This window comes from Pseudomassariella vexata (assembly GCF_002105095.1).
Source record: "Pseudomassariella vexata strain CBS 129021 chromosome Unknown BCR38scaffold_8, whole genome shotgun sequence".
NCBI classification, from domain to species: domain Eukaryota; kingdom Fungi; phylum Ascomycota; class Sordariomycetes; order Amphisphaeriales; family Pseudomassariaceae; genus Pseudomassariella; species Pseudomassariella vexata.
In genome coordinates this window covers 1996563-2017299 of record NW_024467963.1, presented here as the reverse complement: position 1 = coordinate 2017299, position 20737 = coordinate 1996563, and the positions used below count along the sequence as shown (strand labels likewise).

Here is a 20737-nt window from a genome sequence, read left to right as displayed (position 1 = left end):
TAGCAATGTCAAGAATCAAGCTACGCGAAAAGGTCATCTGACAAAGCTTCACAACCTGCTCTTTAGAAACCCTTATTTGTTGTGTAACATCTCATATTAGCGTATCTGGCCACGCCACCCGTCACTTGAACGAAGCTTGTCCACAATAACATTGCTGCCCTGATTTCCGAGTACGAGCTTCAAGATGCCGACTGATTCGGGATCCGACAACCCTTTCATTCGCTTCAAGAACATTGTTGACGACACGGTAGCGCAGAAGTTCCGGAGCCTTTCGTCAGCCGGGCCAGTCGAGTCAACTGGCGATGCACGCAATGATACCGCTCGAGACGAGAATACGACTGCACAGACCCCTGCTCTCTCAAGAAACCCCGATATCATAGGGAACAGATCAACTACTGGAACAACTCAACAACATGACCCCCCTTCACAACCACGGAGCTATTCATCAATAGACTCCATAACCCAAGAGCTTCGACATCGAACCATCCTCTCCTGGGCTACCTTCTCTTCCTATTCGCCCTTCAACCTCACGCACCTACCGCAGCCCAAACCCCGCGACGCTTGCCGCAACCCCGCCCATGGCTTCACCTTTAGAGATGCATTTGAGGATCTCGCGGCCGTGAGCTCCGGGGAATCCTTAGGCGACTTGGAAACGATGGGGTATAAATTGGCTGAAAAGGAACCCCAGAACCAAACAGTCGCATCATCCAGTCACTGCGATGTTCCTCCGTTGCCATTATGTCTAAACAAATGGGTCAACCGGCTGGAACGCCGCCAGCTATGGGGAGCCTACTTCCCGGTGCGGTCATTCCGCGATGAGGCGGAACGCATTTTGAAACGAGGTGGCGACCGCGAGGCTCTGATCGGGCAGGCTTCGATGTGTAAAGAGGAAAGAGTCCTGCCACGTTTGGGGGCCCTGTCCTTAATCCAGCTTACGGTCTTCCCTCACCTTTTCTTGCAGGTGAATCCTTGGTGGGCAGCGTTCGACCCGTTCAACTTGGTTAATGAGCCGTTGGCTGAGCTATACAATCCCTGGATTAAAGCACTCAAGACCGCCGATTGGGGTGTTGACGCGTCTCCTCGTGAACCCGAGACTTCTGAGGACTTATACCTGGCTCATAACTCCGATTTTGCGAGGCGAGATCCGGGATCAGCATTTATGGCGTCAGAAGCTCCAGACGAGTTTCACTTGCACCGTAAAGCCCAAGCCAGGTCCGATTCTAGATCAGTGATACCCATGTGGAGTACACCGAGTCATAGCTCCTTTCCTAACGGGAATAGCACAAACTCCACGGCAAGTAAAACGTTGTCGACAGAAACTTGGATCTCTCCAGAAGGCAAGACTGTGCAGCGTGTTGAACGTCGGGTATTCGATGGGATGACGCAGGTCATGGAGACAACGGTCCAATATAATGCCAAGGGCAGTGTAGTGGAGAGGACAGTCATTAACCGTCAGTTCTCGACGAAGGAATCAGATGCTGCCTCCGCGACCAAGTCGTATACTGGCAGAGGTGACCAGCAGACGCGGCATACTTCAGAACAGGAGGTCGAAACAAATACTGCGGAAACCACAAAGAAAGAAAAGAATGGCTGGTTCTGGATATGAAATGCTCAATGGTAATGAATTATTTGGGTATGGCTTCATGCATTATCTCAGCTCACATTGACTACAATTTGTCCTTCGTAAGTGCTATCGGATGCTTCAGAAGTTCGCCCCTTTACTTCCCGCCGCGTGTACCAGCCTTCTTTTTCCTCATGAGCCGTTTCCTGCCAATGATTGTCTGCTCCAGTGCCTTTTCTTCCGTCTGCTTTGCGCTCGCAGATTTTCCGCTCTTGCCAGCATCCCCGCCGGCTGCAGCGCCTTTCTTGTTGGGGCGAGCTGCAGCACTGAAAGAGGTCGGCTTGGGTTCGTTCGCGGGCTGTCGGGGCCCCTGGTTGGACTTGAATTCAATATCCTTGCGTCTGGCCACAACTTGCGCATTCTCAATGGCAAATTCAACAATGAGTCTCTGCGTCTTTCCAAGGTGATTCTTAAGAGCATGGCCGTTCAGCCATCTCAGGCCCATAAGCGCTGCTCGATGCGTGTAATACTCGACGAATCCGTAGCCACGACTCTTACCAGCACCATCCCCTTCTCCAACCTTGGTGCCCTCTGTGTTCTCAAATACGATCTTGGTTTGCTTGACTACACCCTTCCCCTTTTCCTTTCGCTTGCGTTCAGCCTCTTTCTCCTCAATACCACCGCGAATAATCTCCTCTCTGGAAAGCGGCTCTCGTTTGCCTTCCTTGACATCTTTGGCAAATCCAACAATTGCCTCGCGAGCCAGAGCTTTGAGGTCTTTAGATGTGATGTTCCGGGGAAGATTGCGAATAGCGAGTCGCGTAAGACTGAGATGTAAACTAGGGTTGCTTTGAATGAGCTTCTTTCTCTGGGCGGCGCTGTCATCTCTCATCTGCACCTCGGCAGTGGATAGAAGCGCGTGCAATGGAGAGTCCCTTGAAATGCTACCCTCGGCAAGGAGGTATAGACGCCTCTTGTCCTTGGCCTTATCATCTCGGGAAGCAACCCCAGTGGCGGTGAGACGGCTTGCCTCATCCTTGTTCACAGCTTGTGACACTTGGAGTACGCGGCCCTCGAGCGTGTAAAGACCTTGCGCATCGGCCATCTCATCTTGTAAAATGGATCGCTTGCCAGCAGTGTCGGAGACGCGCGGGCGGGGAGCTCCCTTCAGGCAAGCCTTAAATTCCTCTTCATTGAAAAAGCAGACGAAGCCAGTTCCAGCTGGTCGGTCTGTGGCGCGGTCTATCACCACACGAGCGTAGCGGATACTGCCGAATTGCTCAAAATGAGACTTGAGTCCGGCATCTGTTGTTGAGAATGGCAAGTTGCGAATGAAAATGGTAGTGTCATTGCTGGTCATAAGCCTCTTTGGCGGTGGCTTAGTCTCCTTATCATTGGAAGTTGAGCCGTTGTCTTCGTCATCTTCGTCTTCGTCCTCGTCTTCCTTCTCAGCATCACTATCCTCATCCTCTAGGTTTTCCATATGGTTCTTCATGAAGTTGCGAAGATCTTCGTCTTCTTCTTCATCTTCGGCCTTGTTTTTATCCTCGTCGTCGTCTTCCACGTTGGTGTCAGCGGCAGCATCTGCTGACTTTGACTTTGACTTCGACTTCGACTTGGCCTCGACCTTTTTGTCTTCAGCCTGTGCGCCTTGCTGTTTCTCCCAATCCTTCTTCTCCACTGCCCAATCGACTGCCAGGGTTCTGTCGTCGATGATCTTGCCATTCAACTCTGCCAAAGCCTTCTCTGCATTCTTGCGGCCGCGGATGGTGACAAAGCCAAAGCCTGACAACTTGCCCTTTGATTGGGGCAAATCGGCGTACTTTACCTTGCCATAGCTGTGGAACAGGGCTCCCAATTGATCTTTCGTTTTGATACTCCAAGGCAAATTACGAATAATCAGTTTGGGTGCTTTTTTCGCCTCCGCTAGGGCTGCTTGCCTGTCCACCTTCTTCGTTGCGGCTGCCGCCGATGTTGCTGTAGGTTTGCGTTGTCTCGGTTCAGCAACCTCCAAGCTAATGGTTCGACCATCGAGCTTGTGGTGTTGCAGCTTTTTTGTGGCGTCGATGGCATCGTCGGGGTCAGTGAAGGTGACGAAACCATAACCTCTCGAGGTTTTCGTAGCAGGGTCAAGAACCACGGTGGCATGCTTCACAGGATAGTGTTGGGAGAAGAAATCAGTCAAAGACTCGGCAGTGGCATTCTGAGGTAGCGATCGAACAAAAAGAGACCTGCTGGCCTCGACTCTAGCTCTCTTGGAGGCTGGCTCCTTGACGGCTTGTTCTGGCTTTTCTGCCTTGGTCGTGTTTTTGGCTTGTGTAGAGGAGTCGGGAGGGGCAGAGACCTCGGCATCGACGGCCTGATCACGCCTACGTTTACCAGCCATTATGATAAATTGGTATGTGGTATGGTATTGTATGGGTATTGCGATAGCTGGTTAAGCTCTGCCTCCCAATTGCGATGGCAGAAAAAAAAGATGGAGGGCAGTCATGATAACAAGCCACAGCAAATGTGCAAGTCGATAAGACTTTGGGTGTGGCTGGTGGGGAATTTTACCTATTGTCCCGCCTTTCCGGACCGCAGTTGCCATAGGATCCATTGAGCCCCTCATCGGTCTTCCATTATTGACTTACCAGGACTGCAACAAACAGTGCAAAACGCGAGGCGCGTCAAAGTGCGACAACTTCTTCTGCGACTAAAGAATTCGAAATAGGAATACCATAACGATACTCGAACGAATACACGATATAATACGACTACGAAGCGAAGTATCCCTACGGGCTCGTTCATATATTTTGTTGCCATTATACACCCGAGGCGCATTAGTCAACAAGTCTTGACGACCGCGCGCCAACCGCTACATACACACAAGGTTTGTTGCTAGCAGCGCTGAATAGCGTGGGAAGTTACAACTGTACGACGTCCCTTGGTTATCCACACGATCGCCCAGAATGCCGCCCAGAGCGTCTACAAGGTCGACACGAAACTCAACGGCCGTTTCGCACAAGCCAACGGCTGCGACCCCGAACTCGCGCGCATCTGCCACTTCCCGCATCTCCCTCAAAATCCCCGAGGAGGCGCCTGACAATGCGCTGCGAACTCAGATATGCGGCATCTTCAAAGATGCCCAGCGAACGACGGCGACGCACCGGAAGTTGGTTGTAAACCTGCGCAAGATCCACGAAGCCTGCTGCTATGAACCGATTCGTCCAAGCAAAAATGGCGACTCCAACGACTTTGACGAGGCCGATTTCAATAACGAGTTCACCCGCTGCGTGATACGCGCCATGCCGGTCAAGAAAAGCGAAGGCATCGGGGAGAAGACGATTCGATTCGTCGGTTTGTTCTTACGCCACGCCAGCGACAAGGACAATGATGTGCTGGGGGAGAACGACGTCGATGCTAGTACCATGCCCGAGACCCCCAGTACGCGGCTTACTACACAAGTAATGGAGGCTATTGTCGCATTGCTCACTGCCAAGGACAAGTTCGTTCGATATAGGGCAACCCAACTTATCTCCCACGTCATCAACTCGCTCGACGCCATCGACGATGATCTTTTCCAAAAGTTGCGACATGGTCTGCTGAAGCGTATCCGTGACAAGGAGGCCATGGTCCGGGCTCAAGCCGTCCTCGGACTTGGAAGACTGGCTGGCAACCAGGTTGAGGGAATGGCTAACTCGGAGGATAGTGACGATGATGCTGAGACGGGCCTGTTGGAGAAGCTCTTGGAAGTTCTGCAGAACGACCCTAGCGCCGAAGTGAGACGCTCGCTTCTGGTGAACTTGCCGATTCTCCCAAATACACTACCTTACCTCTTGGAACGTGCCCGTGACCAAGATGCTCAGACTCGTCGCGCTGTCTACTCAAGACTGCTTCCTGCACTCGGCGACTTTCGCCATCTCTCCCTTTCCATGCGCGAGAAACTCCTTCGCTGGGGCTTGAGGGACCGAGATGAGAATGTACGCAAGGCCGCCGGCCGTTTGTTCCGGGAGCGGTGGATCGAGGACTGTGCGGGTGTTTCTGCGCAGGCCGAGGATGGCAAGCCTGCTGAAGCAGCGACCCCTAGTCTGGATGGTCTCCTTGAACTTCTCGAGCGCATCGACATAGTGAACTCCGGTGTTGAGAATGGAGTAGCTCTTGAGGCCATGAAGGGCTTTTGGGAGGGCCGCCCAGATTACAGAGATGCCGTCTCGTTTGATGACAATTTCTGGGAGACACTTAGTGCCGAGTCGGTCTTTATTGCGAGAAGCTTCAATGATTTCTGCCGAATGGAAGGAAATGGCAGATACGAATCATTGGTTGAAGAAAAGCTACCAGAGGTCACCAAATTGGCCTTCTACCTGGAACGTTATCTCAATGTTCTCACCGAGGCGATACGCCGAGTCAACACTCAAGAGCCTTCTGAGGAAGATGACGACGAGGAAGATACGGTTGAGCAGGAGTTTATTGTAGAGCAGCTGCTACACATCATCTTGACGCTGGACTACTCAGACGAGGTTGGGCGCAGAAAGATGTATGCGCTGCTGAGGCAGACTCTGTCCATTCCGGAACTTCCCGACGAGGTCACGAAACTCACTGTCAACGTGCTCCGCGACCTATGCCCCCCTGATACTGCTGGGGAGAAGGAGTTCTGCAGTGTTGTTCTGGAGGCAGTTGCCGACGTCCATGATACCATAGTTGACGATCCTGGCGCCGATAACGACGACGACAGTTTCCACTCCGCCCGCTCTGATGTAAGCAGTGATGGCACACCTACTAAGCGTGGCAAGAATGGCGAGTTGAATGAGGAGGATGCCCGAGCCAAGGCCATTAAGGAGATCATGATCAACATGAAGTGCCTGCACATAGTCCAGTGTATGCTCGCCAACGTTGAGGGCACCCTGCAGGAGAATGATCACCTCATCTCCATGCTCAACAACCTGGTCGTGCCAGCCGTCCGCAGCCACGAAGCCCCCGTCCGCGAGCGAGGCCTTGTGTGCCTCGGGTTATGTGCGCTTCTCGATAAGCCACTTGCAGAGGAGAATTTAACACTCTTCATGCATTTCTTCAGCAAGGGTCATGCGGCTCTTCAGATCACAGCCTTGCAAATCCTCACCGACATTCTGAACGTGCACGGTGCCCAGCTTCTATCAGCCAATCCTGCACTTCTCAAAGTCTACATCCGGGCCTTGCGCTCTGGCTCAAAAAACCCCGAGGTACAGGGCGCCGCCACCGTTGCCGTTTCAAAACTTCTCCTGGGCAGAGTTGTTACGGACCACGAAACGTCGACAGAGCTACTCAAGACGCTTGTCGTCGCATATTTCGACCCAGCTACCAACGGCAATCAGAGCGTGAGGCAAGCTCTAAACTACTTCCTGCCAGTCTTCTGCTTTTCCAGGGCCGAGAACCAGGGCTTGTTGCAGTCCGTGGCTCTCGATGCTCTCCACGCCCTATACAATGTGCGCGAAGGCCTAGAGGATGACGACGCTGACATTAACGAGGAGATGGCCAGTTTGAGCACTATTGGCGCCTGCTTGGTGGACTGGACGGATCCACGGAAGTGCTACCAACCAGGTCTCCCTATGGAAGCCGAGAAGAAGCACGTCAATGGCGACGTCCATCTTGATTTCGCAACTGACATCTTGGAGAAGCTGAACAGCAGTGCTAGCAGTAAGTGGAATTAAGCTTCGCTTGCAAAGGTTTACTAACAGAGATACAGAAGAAGAAAAGAAGACGGTTGGGCCGCTGCTGGGGAAGTTGTATATTTCGCCTGCGTCTTCAGAGGACAAGATCCGCGTCTTGTACGAAGAGGTTTCTTCAGCCGTGGAAGAAAACATTGCCACCGACGCAACTAGCAGAAACGCTCTTTACAAGATCCACGTGAACCTTGGCAAGATCGTCAACCAACTGAGTGAGCAGGACAAGACAATGATGCGAAGGAGCGGGAGTCGGAGCGTGAGCGTCTCGGTCGCGGGAGATACCTCTGTGACAGAGGATGAAAAGACCGCTTTGATGGATGACAGCAAAGGGGACGAAAAGACAGTACTGGCCCCGTCACCCATCAAGGAGGAACCTGAAGATTCTGACGTTGATCTTGATGGCCCGAGTCACTCTACGATACGGACGGCTCGTCAGGATGACGACTCGCTCGTGGAGGAACTACTTACGGATGGGGAAGATTGAGATGACGTGATTATGTTGCGATGATATCCGATATATTTTTGTGTAGTTGTTACTCGAACTTAGTGAATGATTCCCAGCCCTGTTCCACAACTTATTCTTGTACCTGGTCGAGCGCGCTCTCCGATCGGTAAAATCCCCTTTTTCGCTTTCATAGGTTATCAATGGCGTGCCGGGTACGGACCTCATTTGAGTTGACTCAGTTATTCATCTCCCCTCGCACCGCAACCCGAACGTCCACAGCCCTGACCCTTGCACCGCCAAATACATCCACCGCCGCAATACTCGCGTCCCGCGCCGCCCGCAAAACCAGTTTCATCCGCTCATTCCCAACACCATCCCCCACCTCCCTCACAAACCCCTGGCTCGTGGCTGAACTCGTCTCCCAGTGCCTATCCCAAAGCCCAACAGGCATCACAGTCTCCTGTCCATGCCGCCTCACCAGAAAGCGCCACAATTGCGCGTGGACTGTGCGTCATTCTTTGGAGGAAACGGCTTTGTCAGAGATGTTGTAAGTCGACATGACATGATGGGCACAAATGGACGGTTCATTCAACTGCCTACACCATGGGATGAATAATACTCCAAACTGCCCGCCTGGGAAAGAATCTTGTCGTTGTTGCTGTTGTGTGCATCTACCGTCCTTCTGACTCCTTCCGCGACTCGGATCCCGCCTTCTACTCCTATCTTTGGATGTTGCCTTGAGTATGTGTCCTGACAGCTAAACACTGTAAGCCTCCATTTTCCCCAAACAAGCTTGAAATCGAAGTGGCTTGACATGCCCTGACCGTGTAAATGCGTCTTGTCATCTTCCTGGGCTTCAGTGTAGTCCACGACCTCTCATTACTGAATATCACTCTTTTCCTCACACTGATTGCGGGCCTGGGAGAGGGATTCGGACCGCGTAGCAAGGTCGGCCCCTCGTTGCCATAGTTATGGGACATGATCGCAAGACCGATATTGTAAGAGTGGAAGAGACATAATACTGGCTGTCGGCGAAGACTCACATCCCTAGTCGAGGGTGACTAAACGCAGAGAAAGATTTGAACCACGCCACCTAGGACTGAAACAATGCTGCCGTGTGGCTGTGGTGCCACATATGATAGATACTTATCCCGCTGGAGGAAGCCTAGTCGCCCAGGCAATACTCTCGATGCCGTTTGTATGCGTAAATATATTCAAGACGTATATGTTTTGGTGTGAAGGAACGGCTAGCTGAGCTGGTAGAATTGAAATCAAGTTTAATAACAGGTGCTGTTGCGACTTATTTCTTGTTCAAGGCGCATAGTGAGGCTCGACATACGTTTAGTACTTGCAGCGGAGATCACGGCTGAGAATATAAAAGCTATTAAGACAAATTCTGACTGATTTTCAGTTAGTGCCTGACATGCTGAGCTACAATATATATAGAACCTGGCTCACTCACAGTCATCAACGATGATAGTTGCACGCATGATTATCAACCGAGCAAAGAGATGTAGGCCCACAGTCGCAGCGGTAATGATGGTCGTCGTGACCCGTCATCGCCATAAGCTGACCCTTCCACAGTGTGAGGTTGTAGACAATGCGAATGTGGTCTGGTAGTGGCTCTCATATGTATTCACCAGCCATATTGACATCCACTGATGGCACCCGTATGAAACATATACACCGAAAATACCCAGTGGTCTGAGAAGGTACTCTTCCTAAATGTGAGTAGGACTATGAGAACCTATCCCTATATAACAAACAGTTTCCTGTTTGTATCCTGAAATAGCTACACAGAGCAAGATAAAACTATTACAAAGTATCAACGAATAACCTATTCTCGAGTGTTGTAAGCGGAACAAATACTCTGACTCAAAAGAATTATTACCCAAATATTATTCAAGTATTTAAGCTAAGGTACGTAAACTAGGACCGGGATTCTGAAATAGCGTTCAAAAATTAGTAGAGGCTAAGCTAAGGTATATAAAGTACAATATGTCTTTAGAGGACTTGGGTTTCAAACTAAGCAACGAATATACTCGATATATATGGATTGCGAGCGACATGGGCCCGAATCATAACTCGAAAAACGGGCAGCTAGTATATGATAATTTTGAATGGTAGAAAGTAGGAAAGGATTTGTCGAGTTAGGGGGACCTCTGGACCCTACGAAAACAACATGAGCATTTATCTCCCGTCTTGCGAGGTTGGGACTCAGGAAATCGACCAATAGGCTTCCTCTCCACCTGGCCCGCGCCTATATCGCCCGTTTGGATCTGGCCGGCACCAAAGTCAGGAAGCAAAAAGACCAGAGCAATGCTTCGCCATATCGCATTTCGCCCCAATGAACATACTTTTCGCGGCGATATGGATTGAGCGGCTTCATGCTACATCTGGACGTTGGGACGATGCCGTTCACGTTTGGAGGGAAACCCTTGCCATTGTGCCGGCCTTGAGCCCAAGGTCGTTGTCTCGGCAGGACCAGATCAATGTCATTCAAAATATACAGGGCATTTCCTGTATGAGCCAGACCTAATGCTATCGTCTTGATCGGCGAGAGTCTCGGGTTATCTTCCCGTCTTCATAATCATCAGCCGCATCTCAGCCGCACTAGTCACCACCATCACATCTTCAGCTGTCATGTGTTCGGATGCTCCGTCAAGCGTCAGTACAAAAATCCGAGCTTGCCACGTCGTTGCTTCAGTGATTTTTCAATAAAACGCAAGCTCGCAATAATCGTTCCCACAAAGCTTGATTCGGACATCTGTAGCCCCCTGCCTGGCTGCTTCTATGTCTATCATGGCCTCAATCATGCGACCTCCCTATGTGTATCAAAGTCTAAACAACAAAGATGTATCCATCCTCGATGATGACTTTCAGCCCTTCGACTTTTTCAAAATCAGGGTCATGGTGCTTGAGCCCGCACCAGATTTTGATGCCGAGCTACAATGTACCATTGAGACAGTCAACCTAAGTGACTGGCCAGACTTCGAGGCCGTATCGTATGTCTGGGGTCCTCCTGTCTTCCTCAAGGAGTTATTCTGTGATGGCTCCAAGATTTCTATCACTCCGACTCTCGACCAGGTCCTCCGCCGCTTCAGGAAGAAGACAGAAAAGCTCAGACTCTGGGTAGACGCCGTTTGCATCAACCAAGCCGACATCAGGGAGAAGAACCAACAAGTACAGCGCATGGGCCAAATTTACAGATATGCAAGGTCCGTCCTGGTCTGGCTAGGAGACGGCGGCAAGATGGACGAGTGCATCGACTTCCTTTGGGGACTGAGCAGCTCCCAGCATGAATCCAGCGTTACAGCTGAGCGCGCCGTCTCCAGCATCGAGACGGAGATGCGCCGCTTCTTTGAGAATAAAGAGGAAGGCATCGAGGCAGTCCAACGGTTTCTAGCTCTGCCGTGGTTTACAAGACGGTGGATCGTTCAGGAGGCAGTGCAGAAGAACGCGCACTTCTACTGTGGATCTCTGGACATCACCAGCCATGCATTGAACCATGCCGTCTTCACACTGAATAAGAGCACTTTCAACTTTGATCAACACGTCATGGATCATATCCGCGCGCTCGAGCGGCAGGGTGCGTACTATGAGTTCCCTGAACAGTACGGAGAGGATGGCTATGGCATCCTCGATATTCTCGTGCGGTTCAGTTCTTGCAATTGCACCAACGAACATGATCGCATATATGCGCATTTGGGTTTGGCAAACGACGTTCGATCCCCATTTGCAAGTCTGAGACCAGAGCCCGAACACCGGTTTTCTCAACTGTCCATTACCAGTGGGTCCGAGGAAACATACACAACCCGACAAAGCAGACAAAGCATTCCCATCCAAGTCGACTACGAAGCCAATGTGGAGCACGTGTACGCAGACTTCGCAGAATCTATGCTGAACCAGAAAATCCATCTCGAGCTTTTGCACTGCTCAGGTGCCTTCCGACCCGAGCTCCAACTCATGACGACTAGAAACAAGAGCTGGGTACCAGACTGGAGACTGCCGATGCGTTACCAACCCCTACTTTCCGTCCCGTGGTTTAATGCCGGCGGAGAGCAGGAAAACAAGCCCTTCTTCAACTACCCCTGGTGCTCCGTCGAGGGTCTCGTCTTCGACACAGTCAGGGTCTCCTGCCCGATCACGGAGTTCGCCGGTGGGGAAACTCCCAACCGGCGCGAGATGCCCCCTATAGGATATATATGCAGCGCCTTGGGCATGTCACGGAGATACTTCACTGGCGAACGGATGTGGCAGGTCTTGGCCATGACTTTCATTTCTGACCATGCGTTGAATCATATCCATCAGCAGCAGTACCATAGCCGGGATCACATGTATAATGGGAAGCTCATGAAGCGTGATGCGAGAGAACGGGACATGCATACTCTACTGGACTGGTGGGCTCCGTGGGACGATGCTAGACTGGCGGCCGGTGGGAGGCCAATGGGTGGTCCATATGACGGGACACCTTCACAAGAAGGGACAGGAGAGGAAGTTTCGGTTCAGCATGATAACAAAAGTGGACCGACATCCGACACCATCGAAGATCCCCTGGATATGGAGGCCATAGTCAAAGAACACTCCAAGTCACTGCACAGACACGACTCTATTGGCACCTTTCTGAAAAGCATGGAAAGCCGTGATGACTGGGGCCCAACCAGCCACGCCGTCCCATCCCGCTGGCACAGCCGCATCGATGAAGAGCTCGAGCCTTACTTCCAGGCACACTTGGACCAAATGTACCGCTCCGACGACAGTACCGACACGAACACCAACGACAAAAATCCCGAAGACAAACCCATTGACTGCGAATGGCGTTGTCAAAAACAAGGCTACATCTGGCTCAACCCGCACCGCCGTAACACAGAGCGTTACGCCGAGCTAGCCAACGAGACACTGCGAGGCAGGGCCTTCTTCACCACGGAAAAAGGGTACATCGGGATTGGGCCGGATGATCTGGTGAAAGGGGATACGGTGGCGGTGTTGAAGGGGGCGAGGACGCCGTTTGTGCTGCATCAGGTGGAGGGGAGTTTGGCGCAGTGGAGGCTGGTGGGGGATTGTTATGTGCATGGAATTATGGGTGGAGAGGCTTTGGAGATGGATGGGGTGTTGGAACGGAATTTTGTGTTGGTTTGACATCAGCGTATAAGGGGATTTGGGGTGCGATATGGGAAGGTTACGCTAGGGGCATACGTACTGGCCGAACAAAGTCATATAATGGCATTGTATCTACAAACGGACGACTAGTGGAGATTACTGTCAAGCGCGGATATTGGACTACCTTGATAATGATCATAATTCGCTAAGGAACTAGAAAGGCAAAATAAGTATACAGGTGAGCAATTTGCCTGTGCCAAATAGACTAAACTCGCACGTAAAATAATGGGCCCCTGGCCTATATTCTAGCCGCCCTCCTACTATTCTGATCCACCTCCTCCTGCAACCCCTTCACCGTCCATGGCTCATACTTCTTTCCCGGGGGCGTGTTCGTATTCTCAAACGGCGCACCATTCTTCACATGCTCCGCACATTGTTCGAAGTTCTCAAAAGCGTACTTCTCCGCGTCGTGTCTCACAATCCAAGGGCCCCTGTCGTAAATTAGACACATCAGTCAAAATGCTTCCGCTAATGTTATACAGATGAAGCGGCAGAATGAGCAAGGAAGAGAAAAAAGAAAGGACTTACACAACGCCCAACGCCTCCGGGTTCCGCATAACATCCTCCCAGCTCGAATGATGATAGAACTCCCTAGTCTCAATCCCCATTCGCTGCGCAAACGAGACCCGCTCGAATCGCAATTTCTCGTGCACTTTGACTGCAAGCGGGATCTCCCCCTTTCCACTCCTCGTTACTCCCTCTCCCCTATCTCTGTCCGCCACAATCCTCAAACAAGCCGCAATCGAGTACGCATCCTCCATCGCCATGACGGCCCCACTCCCCGAAGTCGGGATAAGCGGATGACACGCATCCCCAAGCTGCAGAACACGGGAGTGAGGGGAGCTCCATTTCGATTGCGGACCGCGCCACACGAGCTTCCAGTCTACGCACCGGTTCCCGGGGGTGGTGCTGATTAGGGCAGCGAGGTAGGGGGCCCAGCCAGCGGAGGGACGGACCAAAGACAGGGCGCCGTCGGTCGGAGCGGTGGCGGACCAGGCTTCTGTGGCGGTTTGGGAGATGTCGCGGTGGGTCAGCATCCAGGAGATCTGGAATTTGTGTTAATTCTCTGCATTTTTGGAGAGTGAGGGGAAAGGGGTAAGAGGGTTACGCTATTAGTTTTGGAGTTCTTCGCAGTGACGATGTGGAGGTCGTCGGCGAGAAAGATTTGGACACCTTCGACGGAGCCGCCCCAGTGTTCGGATACTAGAGGGTCTTTCAGGGCATGGTCTGGAGGAGAGTTAGTGTGGTTGTGTAGACTAGATTTGCTCTGTTACCGAGTGCGAAGCTGGTTCTGTAGATCGAAAAGCCGCTGCTTGTTGGGGTTTCTGGGTTTGCGTCCTATAATCTGTTAGAACAAAGGGCATGTAAAATGGAGTGCGACTCCAATTGTTGACTCACTACCAACTTCGCAGATTTGGACGCGATTCCATCAGCGGCTATCACCAGGTCGGCAGAGTACTTCTTCCCATCCGCCACGACAAAGCCGCGATCCTTTGTCTCAGAATACTCGACCGCGTTCGCATTAAACGCAATAGGTATCCCCAACTCAGCCGCATATTTATGCAGCTCCCCGTGGAGCATGGAACGCCACAGAGGCATACTAATAATGCCCTCATCACTACTATCCTGGTCACTCAGCGTAGCAATCTCCGTGCCATCGAATTTGAAGAAGGTAATCCTTGGTGGCATAGCATTAGCCATCAGCCGATCAAGAAAGCCGGGCCATTTCTTCATTGTTCTTTGCGCGCTGCGGGTGATGCCGATGAGGTCGCCTGTCATTGTTCTAGTGGTGGGGAGTTTATGTCAGGGTGGTTCGTGAGGACAAGTTACCGAAAGTGTTAAAGTCTGCCCTTTTTTCCAACACGCGGACCGTGTGTCCTTTGCGGTGACACTCAATGGCCGCCGTCATGCCTCCAATGCCACCACCGACAATCAGCAGTTCAAGGTTGGTGGGGGAGTCACATTTCATGGATTTCGCAGACATGTTGGGCTGACAGTTGTGGGTTTTGAAGATTCGGAATCAATCATGACATTTGGCAGCTTGAAGGATTGTGTCAATGGAGACGAAAGGTTTATATTAGTAGCATCATAAAGCACCTAACCTAGGCACGCCGAGAGCCGGGGACCTAATACCCAAATTCGGCTTAATCTACCATCGCATTGGAGGTCGCTCGCATTAGGTCAACTTTATTCAATGCGGAGTAGACATGGGGCTTGAAACATAGCAACTCATGATTCACCAACTCTTGTCATTATTGGGAAGCCCATGCGACTGATCTAGCCGAATACAGGCAGCAGTTCGCCGGGTCCTGATATAATAGTATAATACTCTTGCCTTCACCTACTTATCACTACTGGTACCAGCGTGCCTACTCGTTGCGTACAAATAAGAAAACATACAAAATCTTGCTAGAGGTATGGTTGAACAGTTGAACATGTTCATCGTTCCACTCCCAAAATGCTTGTGCTATCCCGGTGCCGCCCTCCAACATTAGCATTGTTGAAAAGGACGTGTAACTTGTTCTCGCGCTCCAGTATGTGGTGTGCGGCGACTCTGATGGAGGTCGTCTAGGTCGAGCAGAACGAAGAACAGCTCTCCCGTACAGGAGTGTGTGACCTCTTTGATGTCGCCGAATTCCCTGTGGGACTTTCCGGGGATTGTGCTACCACGTATGCCCTGGCTACTTCTTCTCCTATACCTGTTATACGTAGTTGGCTCATACGCCCCTTATTAGAAAGGATAAGGTAAAGAGTTTAACTCGCCGTGCAGTGATGGAATTTATTTCTCAGTAAAGCTTTGATTCCAGGGGCTGAACTGCCCGAACGTCTTGATAATTTCGACCAGTGCCTTCATTCTTGATTGTCATCCAGCTAACGGATATTTCTCAACCATGGTGGTATGGTGGGGCTAAACTTGTCCTGGAGGGTAATATTGAGCTATAGATGCGAGAGAGGGTGGTTAACATAAGGCAGAAATCTCCGCGCCGGCAGACTTCTAGAGCATTTGTAGCTGCCGAATTTCCAAGTCGGCAAGTTTTGCTGACAGCATGAACAAGATCGGTGCGCCACATGGCAGGGCTCCTTATGCACCTGCTCAGGGATGTAAGCGACGATACATGCATCCGATTTATAACGGCTTCCGATCGCCAGCGTGGACCGCGCTCGCGGTCATAAGTGTTTATCGAGGGTAGACTGACCAGCAGTCTGCATCAATAATGTATTCGTGTCGGTTAACGTAGAACTGAGAAGCCGAAGAGAAGTAAACCCTAGTTTACCTGAGTGCCTTAGTACTATGCCGAACTGACCAAGGGAAAGCATATGGCTCTAGTAAGATGAGCCATTACGGAATAAAGGGTGGCGGTATCTCTTTTGTCTCCCGCATCAGAGTGTGTGATCCTTTCGAATCAGTGAATTCAAGCATACCTTGCCAGTAAATTTTGCCCAAAGAAGTGAAGGCCCTCGAATGGAGTCAGTAGAACAACGGATCGATTAGTATTATGTGCTCTATCTTGATAGGATCTTATTGCCACTGTCCTTTCAGGCGTCCATTTCCACAACGCCGAGACCGAGAGGCCTACCTCGAGGACTTGGTATAAAGCCCTGAGGACTTCAGTACTAGTATAGACATCACTCGATTTTGTGACGACAGTTATCCGCATTATAGCAAGGCTAGATATATATGCAGCGCCTTGGGCATGTCACGGAGATACTTCACTGGCGAACGGATGTGGCAGGCCTTGGCCATGACTTTCATTTCTGACCATGCGTTGAATCATATCCATCAGCAGCAGTACCATAGCCGGGATCACATGTATAATGGGAAGCTCATGAAGCGTGATGCGAGAGAACGGGACATGCATACTCTACTGGACTGGTGGGCTCCGTGGGGTCACTATCAAGGCCCCGAATGGAATACTAACTTGGAATAATACTAGGCTTTTTAGCCCTCGAAATATTAGCTAATGGCTTAGATATATAATTATACTCGTACTACCTTTATTAAGTATTAGGAGGGAAAGGGGTATGCTTACTGTCAGAATCCATGTATTAGGGGCTGTATTGGTGCTATGGAGGTGCAGGAGGGACCAATCCCAAATTAGCCCCAAGGGATCCCTAAATACTACAACGAGGGCCTTTCTGTCTGCCTCATACCCCTCTACACTTGAGGCCACAACTTCCCACTCTCACTCTGTAATTCCTAGCTTAGTACGCATACTATACCCCTTAGGAGGCTCCTTTAGGCTAATATTCAGAGGAGGTTGATGCTGCTTTTACCGAGCATTTCATCACGTTGCTAAAACAGAGGCCCCGCAGAGTACCAATGTCAAACATGCCTACTTTCTTGGTGAAGATCATCGGGTCTTCGGCTACAATTTCTTTGAAATTTGCCCAAAGGAAGCCGAAGCGATGGACTCGTAACAACGCATGCTCTTTGAGATCGTCTACGAGGGCAATGAGTCAGTTGGCTCCTCGATGCAGCAGCTGCGCGGCTCAACCACCGCCGTCCTCGTCGGCATGATGAATAGCGACTGCACTCATATGTTGTTCAGCGATCCAGACGACATGCCGCCGTATACCACCTCAGGAGTTGCGCTGTCCGTCATGGCCAACCGCGTTTCGTACTTGTTTGATTGGAGGGGCCTGTCTTTGGTCATCGATACCGCCTGTTCGTCAAGCATTGTGGCTTTGTACCAGGCATGCAAGCCCTTAGTATTGGCGAGGCTCAGTTGGCAAGGCTCAGACGGCCACCGTAGCTGGGACGAATCCTATACTGGGGCCTGAGATCTTCATCGCCGAATCCAAGGCACGTCGGGGCAGATATGACACATTGGATTATATTACCTTTTGGTCAGGAGCTGACGAATCATGATAGGGATGAAAGCTACACGTGCTCCCCCCGAGCGGGTGCTCTTGCATATGGGACGTAAGTTTAGATGGATATACCCGCGGAGAACGCCTTGCCGCGGTAATTGTAAGGCACTGAGCCAGGGTATCGCCGATAACGACCACATGAGATGCATCATCCGCGAGACTGGTGTAAACCAGGATAGTCGAACTTCAGTCAGGTTCTACTGACACACCGTGTCGTTCTGGTGCCAACCACGGTTTCTCACGAAGGATTGAAGGTGCCCAGTACAGAAGCACAGGCGACCCTAGTCAAGGCTACGTACGCTAAATGCGGCTTAGACTAGCGAAGGCGGCAGACCGGCCACAATATTACGAGGCCCATGGCACCGGTACACTAGCTGGCGATCCTATAGAGGCTGAAGCTATCCAGGCTGTAATTTTCCGTCAGGGCTTCGACCATGCTGAAGATAAGACGCTCCTAGTTGGCTCGATCAATACAGTGATTGGCCACCTCAAAAGGATCGCAGTCCTAGCGGGTATGCTCAAGGCTTCGCTGGCTATACAGCATAGTCTTGTGCCACCAAACTTGCACTTCGTTCAGCTTGGCCCAAAGATCAAGCCGTTGCACGGCCACATGCGCGTGCCAAAAGCGGAAACCTCATGACCAACCGACTTGCGCTCCACATCAATCCTCATCCGCAACCTCATGACAAACATGGTGAGGTAGACCCCACAATATACGCTGGCGGCCCCTTTGTGCTATCAGCTAATTTAGTCGTGGCTCTGGCCTTAACGGCAATAACACTTAGCGAATAATTATAGGCGCATCCAGACGCCAACCTCGGTGGTCTTGCTTACACGCTGTCACGCCGGTCAGAGAACTATTCCCAGTACGGGCTTGAGTATTCCGACGATTTCCTCCCCGTAACGGTGCCGCGACGGCTTAAACAGGCCGCCGTAACTACCAAGCGCCCACAAACTCTGGACATGGAATCCTACTGCGCCCGATTCACCAGCAAAGAATCTGCCTTCATTATTCTCTGCGGCACCATGGACAACCAGCTACCTTGCCGTCTTTACTGAATAACCCGACCCACGTCTTCCGCATCGAGACGGGGCGGGCTCGCAATCATGACTTCGGCTATAGTTACTCCCGTTATGCCACATAATGGCATTTGCCTTAGCCTAGAAGATGTCAAGACGGCGTTTAAGCCAGATAACCATGTTAATACCTATCCCACGGCCATCGTCAGCCTCGAAAACACGTTGCAAGGGACCATTATGCAGCTCATCGAAGAGGTCCGATATATTTCGACTTTTGCACGAAATAACGAAATTAAAATGCACTACGATAGGGCGAGATTACAAGAGGCTATTGCAGCTAGGGCTAGCGACTTTAAGGATCAAGCGGCGTGTTTCGATACAGTTAGCCTATGTTTCTCCAAGGGGCTAGGGGCGATGGGGGGGAATATTTAGGCTGGGGAAGCTAAGGTGATCAGAAAGGCAAGGCACGCGGAAGGCGATAAGGGGCGGGGTGCGTCGGGGCGTGGCGTTTGCTGCTGCTGTGAGAGTTGCGGTGAAGGAGACTTTCGAGGGCCGGTGCTTGAGAGATCTCACGAAACGGCTCGGAAGGTACAGGCGATGTGGAAGGGTTTAGTGGGTAGGACGAGGTAACCGGTGGAGACGAATGTTGTTTGGCTTGATCTTGAGGTGTGGGTATATTAATACGTTAAGAATCAATAAGCTGGACCGATAGGAAGGCCTCGAATTGAAGGGGAGAGGTTGCTGATGCACTATGAGACATCAGAATGAAGAGGACATATTGAGTAGGCTGCGTAGGGTCTTTGAAAAGACCTGGACAGACAGCGGTAAGCATCAACAATACTGCACTAAATTCAAATGCATCAGTGTATCAATAGAAGGGCGATTTTATTATAGACAAGAACCACTACCTTGTCTAATTATAAAACTCAAAACCAGATTTCACAAACGCTACTTATTTCTTACATCGCCTAGAACACTTCACATTTTCTTATATGCAGGATATATGAACCAACAGAGTCTTTCATTATCGAAATTACTCTCGGGGAAATACCCTCCTATATGCCTCTTCTTGTCCATGTTCAACTCATCAGACTTTACCTTTCGGCCCTGTGTAGAATATATGCTTGGGGTGATAATCTGCGAAGAATGCGCCCGTCGCAATTTCCCGATGACTCTCCGATGAAGCCATTTCGTTGAAGTTATGAATATGAGTAATTGGAACTGGCCGGCCACAATGCAATTAATAAAGAAAGATTCAGACGAGCAAATCCCGAAAGCCTATTTGGTCTAATACATCGGTGTTCCTCAACCCCACGAAGGTTTATTCAGTGTTTCGAAATGTTGACGATCTTAAGTCAGATACTCTAACCTTCTCACTCATACTTGGATATGGGGAGTTTACCATCCTCTCCTGTCATACCAGACACGATATTATAGTCAAGCCCAGCCATGAAAGTCAAGCACGACAAACGGCCAAAGAGGTTGCGGCCGTCTGCTATGCTAGCCCTCTGGATGGGCCTCTGTGCTCGGTCCGCAATAGCAGAGCCACCCGAGGGTCGAGATCCAGCTCCAACAACCACAACTGCGGCAACACTGACTACTTCTCTTCCTGAAAATGCGGATTCTACCAGCACACTTCTCAGTGCCAGTGCTACGACCGGCGCCGTCATCACGGGATCCATGGCTACTGTTGTCGAGCTGGCCGAGGGAAGCTCTACTGTGACAGTTTCGGATATTATCACAGATACTGCAACCAGCACGACCTCAAAATCGTCTACTGCCGCTCCCGCCGGCGCCCCAGCCACAACGACGCTCCCGAGATATGTCGACCCGTGTCCAAAATGTCAGACGACGAAGAGTGGGGCAGGGATACCCGAGGTAGAAATGTGAGTTTGGGCCTCCTTCGAACTGCATTCCGAATGAATCTACGAACTGACACTCCCCAAGGTCATTACTTCTGCTGGTTCAAGGCCTGTTGTGCTTGGGTTTGGTTGCTCA

General features: G+C 51.0%; 9 protein-coding genes across 9 annotated transcripts; 7 read left to right on the top strand and 2 right to left on the bottom strand.

Moving 5' to 3' along the window:
* Positions 1-184: 184 nt before the first annotated feature.
* BCR38DRAFT_486228 (uncharacterized protein) lies at positions 185-1606 on the top strand (the record flags this gene model as incomplete). Its single annotated transcript, XM_040864002.1, has 1 exon — positions 185-1606. One exon carries the CDS (start codon positions 185-187, stop codon positions 1604-1606), a length of 1422 nt encoding a protein of 473 aa, XP_040715152.1.
* Positions 1607-1662: 56 nt separating this feature from the next.
* On the bottom strand, positions 1663-4019 carry BCR38DRAFT_229337 (uncharacterized protein). Its single transcript, XM_040854305.1, has one exon. The coding sequence runs from the start codon at positions 3945-3947 to the stop codon at positions 1719-1721; it is 2229 nt and encodes a 742-aa protein (XP_040715151.1). The 5' UTR covers positions 3948-4019; the 3' UTR covers positions 1663-1718.
* A 103-nt stretch (positions 4020-4122) lies between these two features.
* Positions 4123-7814, top strand: BCR38DRAFT_394459 (condensin subunit Cnd3). Its single transcript, XM_040857614.1, has 2 exons — positions 4123-7213; positions 7263-7814. Exons 1-2 carry the CDS (start codon positions 4513-4515, stop codon positions 7724-7726), a joined length of 3165 nt encoding a protein of 1054 aa, XP_040715150.1. The 5' UTR covers positions 4123-4512; the 3' UTR covers positions 7727-7814.
* A 2607-nt stretch (positions 7815-10421) lies between these two features.
* BCR38DRAFT_516985 (heterokaryon incompatibility protein-domain-containing protein) lies at positions 10422-12843 on the top strand. Its single transcript, XM_040865110.1, has 2 exons — positions 10422-12137; positions 12237-12843. The coding sequence occupies exons 1-2, from the start codon at positions 10481-10483 to the stop codon at positions 12824-12826; spliced, it is 2247 nt and encodes a 748-aa protein (XP_040715149.1). The 5' UTR covers positions 10422-10480; the 3' UTR covers positions 12827-12843.
* Positions 12844-13085: 242 nt separating this feature from the next.
* BCR38DRAFT_344406 (uncharacterized protein) lies at positions 13086-14816 on the bottom strand (the record flags this gene model as incomplete). Its single annotated transcript, XM_040856100.1, has 6 exons — positions 13086-13278; positions 13376-13893; positions 13956-14074; positions 14122-14185; positions 14246-14619; positions 14678-14816. The coding sequence occupies 6 exons, from the start codon at positions 14814-14816 to the stop codon at positions 13086-13088; spliced, it is 1407 nt and encodes a 468-aa protein (XP_040715148.1).
* Positions 14817-17272: 2456 nt separating this feature from the next.
* Positions 17273-18039, top strand: BCR38DRAFT_458601 (uncharacterized protein; the record flags this gene model as incomplete). Its single annotated transcript, XM_040862189.1, has 4 exons — positions 17273-17527; positions 17559-17695; positions 17833-17908; positions 17974-18039. 4 exons carry the CDS (start codon positions 17273-17275, stop codon positions 18037-18039), a joined length of 534 nt encoding a protein of 177 aa, XP_040715147.1.
* BCR38DRAFT_345120 (thiolase-like protein) lies at positions 18024-18359 on the top strand (the record flags this gene model as incomplete). The annotated part of the gene is made up of 1 exon (XM_040856157.1): positions 18024-18359. The coding sequence occupies one exon, from the start codon at positions 18024-18026 to the stop codon at positions 18357-18359; it is 336 nt and encodes a 111-aa protein (XP_040715146.1).
* A 66-nt stretch (positions 18360-18425) lies between these two features.
* BCR38DRAFT_516973 (pyridoxal phosphate-dependent transferase) lies at positions 18426-19405 on the top strand. The gene has a single exon (XM_040865109.1). The coding sequence runs from the start codon at positions 18827-18829 to the stop codon at positions 19169-19171; it is 345 nt and encodes a 114-aa protein (XP_040715145.1). The 5' UTR covers positions 18426-18826; the 3' UTR covers positions 19172-19405.
* Positions 19406-20188: 783 nt separating this feature from the next.
* Positions 20189-20629, top strand: BCR38DRAFT_486222 (uncharacterized protein; the record flags this gene model as incomplete). Its single annotated transcript, XM_040864001.1, has 1 exon — positions 20189-20629. The coding sequence occupies one exon, from the start codon at positions 20189-20191 to the stop codon at positions 20627-20629; it is 441 nt and encodes a 146-aa protein (XP_040715144.1).
* Between the last annotated feature and the right edge of the window lie 108 nt (positions 20630-20737).